At 57.4% G+C, this 8,723-nt stretch overlaps 1 protein-coding gene across 1 annotated transcript in view; it reads right to left on the minus strand.

Moving 5' to 3' along the window:
• GRIP2 (glutamate receptor interacting protein 2) overlaps positions 1-7,870 on the minus strand; it is a 68,083-nt gene extending 60,213 nt beyond the window's left edge. Inside the window, exon 1 of the mRNA XM_082345705.1 lies at positions 7,491-7,870. Within this exon, the coding sequence (XP_082201831.1) occupies positions 7,491-7,710 (220 nt within the window). The 5' untranslated portion in view covers positions 7,711-7,870. The remainder of the gene's footprint in view (positions 1-7,490) is intronic.
• Positions 7,871-8,723: the final 853 nt, after the last annotated feature.

Genomic DNA, 8,723 nt, shown 5'->3' on the forward strand with positions numbered 1-8,723 from the left:
AGCTGGCTCAGGACCATGTGTGCCATACACTGAGGAATTCAGCTCAACCCCCAGAGACTGGGATTAAAAATAAAAAATAAATAATTGCCTTGAATGGCATGTTCAGAAGTCAAAGCTCTCTCCTGAGGATACTGGGGAGCCATGGAAGGGTTTAGAGGGAGGGAGGAATGAGGACAGCCAAGTTCCTTACAAAAATAACTTAACTGGGTGCTGAGAGAGCCCCTGGGTGGGGGTAGGGGCCTTGGCTGACCTCAGTCAACCTCAGCCACCCTCCTTCCCACGGGGACCACTCAGACTCTGCCCACCTGCCCTCTTGGTGCCTGAGCAAAACGGGAAAATAAATGGGCAGGCTGTCAGGGCTCAGCCCCGTCACGCGTCCTCATCTCAGGGTGCCAAGGACACCATGGCAGTGCCCTCCCCAACCCCCCCACATGTCCAGCCCTAGAGAGAACCCTGGGCTGGGGGTCAAGAGACCCAGGTTCAAGGCCCAGCTACTGCCCACACAGGACCAACTCTGTGCCAAGAACATCACACATGATGCAGAACATCAGTGTCTCTTGTGGAAAGGACTACACTCAACAAGGATTCACTACGAACCCAAACAAAACAAAGGGGGCCAAAGAGTCAGGCCACTCAGGGAGGCATCAGGGAAAGCTGCCCGGAGGAGGTGGTATCTAAGCTAAGTCTTGATGGACATAGGAACCAAACCCTCTAAGATGATGCAGGGAGGGAATTCCAGGCAGAGGGGCAGCCTGGGCAAAGGGTGAGAGGGGGAAGGGGCGCAGTATGGTAGGGAGAGGCACCAGCCCGCATGGCTGGGGTCGGAGGTCCCGCAGGAGCAGGTGGGCTGGGCAGGCAAGGGGGTGGGTCCTGACAGATGGAGACCTGCTTCGGGGGAGATAATGCACTGAATAGGGCGTCCCGGCACTGTGGCCGCCTCATGGATGACATTTAAGGAGGGGCGGGCTCTCCTGAGCCCCCTCGATGAGATGCTGGCAGGGTGACACATGGAGGGCCTGGGCAGCCACACGACTGAGCTGTCGGGAGCAGGGCAGGAGTGGAGCACACAGGAGCCTGAGGACAGCAACGCCCCCTCACGGCTGGTGACCGATGAGGCTTTGGGAGCGGCAGGCGCAGCCCTCATCCTGTGCCCTCGGCATCCAAGTGGAGCAGGAGGTTGGACTCAGGTTCAGCCTGTGGCCAACACTGTCCCTGGACTCCCACCACCCACCCTCTTGATCAAGCATTACCCTTTGGGGCTTCCCTGGTGGCGCAGTGGTTAAGAATCCGCCTGCCAATGCAGGGGACACGGGTTCGATCCCTGGTCTGGGAAGATCCCACATGCTGCGCAGCAACTAAGCCCCTGCTCCACAGCTACTGAGCCTGTGCTCTAGAGCCCGCAGGCCACAACCACTGAGCCCACACGCCTAGAGCCCGTGCTCCGCAACAAGAGAAGCCACCACAATGAGAAGCCCGCACGCAGCAACGAAGACCCAATGCAGCCAAAACAATAATAATAATAAATAAATTTTTTTAAAAAAGTATTACCCCCTGTGTAAATGCCCCAGAAAAAGGGTACTTACACAAGGTTTTACCACTTTATTGAGTCAGTGTCTCATGGAATCTTTCAAGAGCCCTTTGAGGTAGGCATTGCTGCTCCTGTCTTACAGAGGGAAAACTGAGGCCCAGAGAGGGGAAGGGACTTGGCCAAGGCCCCCAGCTAAGATGGGCTGAGGGTCAGATCGTCAGAATCAGGTGCTCCCTCCTTGGGTCATTTACATGGGCTCTTCCTTCTTCCTGGAACCCCCTTCCCCCTACATCCTTAGAGCCCGACCGAAATGCCACCTCCACCAAGAAGCCTACCCTGGCCACACCAGGTGGGTCCCCTTTACCCTCTCCCAGCCTTTCCTCCAATGCATTTGCTCACCTGTTCTTTTCCATCAAAGAGGGGACCCTCAACTGTCTTGCTCATTGATTTTGACCCTATGCCCAGGGCTGGGCCTCACACACAGTAAGCGCTAAGTAAGTGTTTGCCGAATGAATGAATGAGAAATAAATGATGACTATACATCACCTCTGGATTGCTATACTGGAAAGAAACCAATAATTCATCCCTCTTCAGTCTGATGCAGGAATCCTTTCTGCTGTCTGGTAGAGCTTGCATACCTCCACAAACAGGGAGCTCACCACCTCATGAGCAGCCCACCGTATTCCTGAACAGTCATGAGGATGGGAGTCACTCCATTATCCTGAGCTGGAGCCTGTCTCCCTGTGGTTCCTCCAGGCCCCTGCCCCAGGACCAGCCTGCAGAGACTCAGTGGCCGTGCCTGGACCCAGGTCATGGCCTCTGAGCCCTGGAGGGAGAGGCCACAGTTCAGAGTCTGGATGTGGCTCCAGTGGGGTCCCACCAGCTCCCCTCCCACCTTGAGGCCCTCTCCTAGGTGTGTGGCTGGAAAGAGCAGGTGGCCATTCAAACCGCCCCCCCGCCCCCCCCAAGTCTGGGGCCAGGCTCTTTAATCCCCTCTGGACGTCAGTGTGTTTTTAACTTCCAGTGGCATTTGCTTCAGGCCCATGAGGCTGGCACAATCACCTCTTTTTACAGACGAGGAAACTGGAGTCCAGAGGGGCAGGAGACAAGAACCCAGGTGTCTGGCTCCAAAGCCTTAATCCCAGCCCAACAGACACACATTCTCAAAAGGGCTTTGTGTGATAGTCTTATTTTTTGTCCTCCTGGTGGACTATTTGAAAGAGAACGCTGCAGTTGTGGACTCATTAGTGGTAGAAGCTCAAGCAGGGAGAGAATTTGGGAAGGCCCATCCAAGGAGCCCATACAGCCCAGCTGAGACTATACCAATAAGATCCAGGCAGGAGGACCCCACTGGTGGAGGTGGGGGGCAGGGGCTGCAGGGTTGGGGTGGGCCCTGGCAGAGGCCACTTATTTGAGGACAAGGCTTGACCCTGAGATTTCTGGGCCAGCGCCTGCTACCTGAGGCACTCCACATTCCACAGCCCCCTCAGCACCATTTAGGAAGAATCCTTGGGAGATCGCCAACTGGTGTCCAAAACTGGCCACCCTCCTCTGCAGCCTCCGCTCCCTCCATTGCCAGCACCCTGAGCCCATTCCCACCTCCAAGCCTTCACACTCTCAGTAACCCAAGAATGCGCTGGCCCTAATCCCTCCTCTGCCCAGCCAAATCCTGCAAGTCCCCCAGGGTTGCCCACTGTCACCTCCTGGGGGATACTCCAGCTGGTTGGTGTCCCATCTGCGTTTCCAAAGCCCTCAGGCATCCCTCAGTCCCACTGTCAACTCCCCGGACATCCCCCTCTGCCTTGCCCTTCCATCCCTGGATAAGCCTGACTCCTAAGTGGTGATGAACATTCCACGTTGCCAGCACCTCCCCCTCCAGCAGTGGCAGCATGGGGGCCTGAGAGGGGACCCTGGGTTCAGGTCCTATCTCCGCCCCTGACTGGCGGGGTGACCTTGAGCAAAACTGGCCTCAACCTTCTCATGTATAAAATGGGGGTACATGCGTGGGCTGGGGCAGGAGCAGGACCTGTAGTCTCTGGGGGCTGCTTCAGCTCCAACCTTGCCAGCCTGGGACACCCTCACCTCCGTCCCCAGCTTGGGCTCCAAATGACCCAAACCTCAAACAAACTTTCCTCAACAGGCTATTTTGCAAACGGGGTACCAAGACTCAGTGAGGGGCAGGGACTGTCCTCAAGGTTACCTGCAGGGACCCCAGCTGCCCCAGTTGTGTGGCTGTACGAGGTTGCTGGGTAGGTGCCCACTCCCCTTGCCCGCTCACCTGCCCACACATCTGCTTATGAGTCACCGTCACCTTGGCCAAGTCAGCAAAATGCAGGGGCTAGAGAGACAAGGTCAGCCGAAGGAGAGCGATGGGCGGACGGGGAGGAGGGTGAGGAGGCTTCCAGACACGGGAGAGCAGTGGGGGCACAGAAGGGAAACTGAGGAGCAGTTCTCAGGAGGAGCAGGGAATTGCTCCAGGACCACGGAGAGGGGGGTTATCCATCCAGCCCTGTCTGATAGATGTTCTTTCTGCTCCATCAGCCCATCTCCCCAGGGAGGAGACAGGACCGGCAGCCTTCACAATTATCTGGGCAATTAAGACAGGCAGATGGTCCTGCTGGACTGAACATTCAGGCTGACGAACGGAGACAATGCTGGAACGTTGGCTGACAAGATCAGCACTGGTGCTGGTGGATGACACGGCTGCTCAGCCTGGAGGGGGAACCCTGGGGGACCCCATCGCTGTTTCTGTAGGGCTGTCCTGGGGCAGGGGGAGCAGAGGGAGAGCGGATAACCTTGGGGGAGCCTGGGGAAGACAGACCAGTAGCTACACGCTGGGAACGCAACAGAGGGGTCCCCTGCTCCTGGTGGGGAGGCCAGATAACTGACCACTGAGAAACACGCCCGTGGTGAGATGTTTGGACTTGGAAGTCAGACGGCCTGGGTGGGTGGGGCGGGGCCGGTGCACAGACTCCACCAAATCCTTCCTGGATGTGTGACCTTGGGAAGTTGGAAAGTCACTTCCTCTTTAAGCCTCAGTTTCCTCACCGGTAAAATGGGGCGATTTAGTTCATAGCTCATAGGGCTGTTGTGAGGTTGAGAAAGTACACATGAAGTACTTAGCACAGCACCTGGCAAACAACAAGTGCTTAATAAACGCTTGGGAAACAAAGAACAGGTCCAGAGGTTCACTCCAGGCTGCTGGGATTCCAGGAATTATTCCAGGGATGAGAGTTTACCCTTGGCTCCTTGATAAAAGGAGAAGCCCGGGGGTCTCTAGACACCATAGCTGATCTGAAATTCTGGTGCTCCCAGCATCAAGGAGGGCAGAGGCCGGGGAAGTGGTTGCTGTCTAGGCACTGGTGGGAGGGGGCTCGTTTCCACATCGAGAGTCAGATCTGAGACCCCAACACAGCTGCCGCAGTGTGAGAAATGCTAGGAGCCGGATGTCGAGGAGAGAGGCAGACAGAGGAGAGTCTCATTACGGAGGGGAAGGAAGGAGTGAATAATTCAACACAGATGTGCGCCACGGAGTGGGGGCAGAAGGAGAAAACTTGGGAGGGCCCGCGCAGGAGACCCCACTCAGCCGGTGGGGGGATTACTATCCTGAATAACCTCGTCACTGGGCTTCCCTGGTGGTGCAGTGGTTAAGAATCTGCCTGCCAATGCAGGGGACACGGGTTTGATCCCTGGTCCGGGAAGATCCCACATGCCACGGAGCAACTAAGCCCGTGCGCCACAACTACTGAGCCCGTGTGCCACAACTACTGAAGCCTGCACGCCTAGAGCCTGTGCTCCGCAGCAAAAGAAGCCACCACAATGAGAAGCCCGCACACCACAACGAAGAGTAGCCCCCGCTCGCCACAACTACAGAAAGCCCACGCGCAGCAATGAGGACCCAACGCAGCCAAAAATAAATAAGTTAATTTTAAAAGAAAAAAAAAAAGGTCGTCATCCCTAAACTGCCCGTGGCTCCTCCAGAAGCACAGGGGCCAGACCAGAGGTCCCTCACCCACCCTGCTCCAGCCTTGCTGGTCTGGGGACACCCAACACGTCCACCGCCCCAGGGCCTTTGCGCTGGCTGTGGCCTCTGCCAGCCGCATTCTTCCCCTGGATAGCCACCTGGCTCCCTCTGCCACCTCCGTCAGGGCTTCGCGCTAATGTCACCTTCTCAGTGTGGCCTTCCCTCAACACCCCATTTGAAACTGTACCCCACTACTCACACACCCCATGCCCTCTCCCTGCCTCATCTTTCTTCACAGCATGTGTCACTACCAATCTTTCCTAATCGTCACTGCAATCTTGGGAGGGTGGCTTCTCTTGGGTACATTTTACCAATGAGGAAACTGAGGTTCTGAGTGAGTCATACAGGAAGAAAGACCCAGGGGCACGATTTGAATCCAGGTCTGTCGGGGAAAATACAAGCACTTCCTGAATCTCCAAGACCCAGAACCTGATTCACGGCATGTAGCTGGCTGTTCTCCATATCCTGGGGAACACTCAAATCAGAAGCAGGTCAGACTATCCCTGCATGTGTCTGTCTATCCCTCCAGCATGGGAGGATTCCACTGGGTTCTCGGGCTGTGGACCTGAACAGGAGGATAACAGTCTTGATGGGGGAGGGGACTTCTCCCTTGGGGACAGTCCCAGCACAGGGGTCCCTGGGAAGCCCCAAGGGAAATCCTGTTCCTAATGCTCTCCAGGCATCAGCTACTCTGTCCCCAGGGAAGGGGCTTCTGGGGACCTCTGGGATGTCAGACCACCAGCTGTCCGTGGCCAGTGCAGGGTCTAGAGCCCTCTGTCATCCCACAGACCCTGCTACCTCTTGACCACTCCTGAAGCAGCCCTTCCCCCCATGTAGGTCCCTCAGTGTCAGAAAATGCTCATGGCAATTATAAGAATTGGCTTGAGAAAACCTCTGGATGTCAGCTGTGTGGCCATGGGCAAGTTACTTAACCTCTCTGTGCCTCAGTTCCCCCCGTGTGCATTCAGGATAAGGACAGGGCCAACCTTGCAGGGCTGTTGTGAGGAATTAATGAGTTAGCACAATGCCTGGCACACAGTGGCACTGAATTAATGTCAGTTACTCTTGTTCTTATGAACAGTACAATTATTCTTAGTTCTGAGGCCTGAAGCATAGAGGCTGCGAATCCACCACCTCCCACCACCCCATGCTGCAGATGAGACCGCAGCACAGGCAGGCCACAGCTGAGACCTGGGGTCACAGGGCCTGGAGGGCTGGACTCCCTGCTCTAGACACTCCTCCCTATCCCCCCTCCCACCACAGCCTCGCCTCCTTCAGGAGCCCCCTTCTGGGGCTCAGGCACCCAGGTCCAAGTCCTGCATTTGCCCACGGCCCCCTGCCCCAGCTCCCCACCTCACCCTACACACACACACACACACACACACACCCGTGCTGCTCCAGCTCCACCCGGACAGCCCCATGCCCTGAATCAGGAGAAAAGGAAAGGCCACCAGGGACATGCCATGTGAGGGGGCGATGAAGGAGACGGTGGCAAAGAAAAGTAGGAGCAAGGGAGACAGTTGCAGAGAGAGCAGGAGAGGACAGACAGAGACAGGGACAAAGAGAGCAGGACAGAGCGGGAGAGGAGACAAGGAGCAGCAGAGGTCAGCTCAGAGACAGAGAGGTGGAGGGAGGAGAGCGAGAACCAGACAGAGAGACAGAGAGAGACAGAGGTGGAGAGAAAGGTGAAGAGATGGAGTTAGAGAGACCCAGATAGACAAAGAGATGGAGAGATGAGGAAACGGCCAGGGCAGAGAAAGGAGTCACACGCACAGATTCAGGGACAGAGACCCAGAACGAGCGCGGCACACAGGCAGATAGGGTCGAGGCGGAGCAAGGGGTAACAGGGCGGGGAGGGGAAGCCGGGACTCCCCAGGGCCTTTCGGCCACCGCCCTCCATCTGGACCCCGGTCCAGCCCCAGCCCCGGGGCCCCGTACCTTTGGGCCGCCGCCTCACCACGCCCAGCCGCCACTTGAGCGACACGGCCAGCATCACGCTGCCTGCCCTTGGGGCCAGGACCCGGCTGCCCGAGACGCCCGGTGCTGCTCCGCGTTCCTCGGAGCTGCCTGCGCTACTGGCAGAGGCTGGGCGCTCCCTGCTCCGCCCTCCCCAGTTGCTAAAATAGATAATCCTCCCCGGAGCCAGCAGCAGTGGCATCAGTAGGGCCCTTCCTCCCCCACAGCCCGGGCCTGGGGAGTGCGGTTCCCGGCTCCCGGCTGTACCAGACCCTGTGGTAAACCTCCACCGCCCCGACCTGGTCCTCTTCCTTCCAAAGTGCTCGCCTCGCCCACCCCTTCTTCTGCCAAAAATCTGCCAATCCCCCTCCTTCCTCCCTAGGCTGGGCTGTTTGATGCCCCCAGGCCTTTGCGCTGCAGGCCCTCCCCCTGGAATGCTCCCCCTCTCCGGCTTGACGCCTTGAATTTCTCTGCACAAGGAGGCTTACTCAGCCTTCAGAGATCCCTGCCTGCTAGAGTCCTCGCCTGCTGGGTCTCAGTAATGCTTTTCAAACTAGGTTGAGATTGTCTGACCCCCTCCAAGCCTGGAAGCCCCTGCAGACAAGGACAGGGTCCCCTGAGGTCAGCACAGGCATCTCAGGGGCCATCAGTGTAGAATGCTGAGTCCGAGGCCCTCCCGCTTCACCCCCAATTGCCACGCTTACCCCGGTTTGTAACACAGGATAATGAGAGAATCCCCACCCAAGTGGCTGGGTGGGTGGAGTCAATGGATACCTATGAGTGCTCCAGGCATCCAGCAAGTGCTCAATAAATGCATCTGGCATCCCTTCCTGTCTCACACACAGCTAGCCTCCTTTCTGACCCCACCCCCCATCCCCCCCGCCTAGCCCCTGAGGTGGGCAGGACAATCAGCATTACACTCAGAGACAGGCAGGGGCGGCAGGGGGCTCAGGGTCATGGAGCAGATGCGTGGCAGAGGTGGACCGGATGCCAGGCTCTGGTCCCTCCCCACCAGGGCAGCTCATGCTTCCTCGTCCTTTCTCCAAACCACTGAGGCCCCAACAATGGATCAGGCCACCGAACACCTTCACAGGGAGGGCCAGATGCCCTCTCGGGAATCACAGCGCCACACAAATCAGAGTTCGTGCTTGAACCAGCAGCTGGGCCTCCATTCAGAAAGTCGGAGGTTTCTCCCACACGCAGACTTCCTGCCAA

The sequence above is a fragment of the Balaenoptera borealis genome, assembly GCF_965194805.1.
Source record: "Balaenoptera borealis genome assembly, chromosome: 12".
Classification (NCBI taxonomy): domain Eukaryota; kingdom Metazoa; phylum Chordata; class Mammalia; order Artiodactyla; family Balaenopteridae; genus Balaenoptera; species Balaenoptera borealis.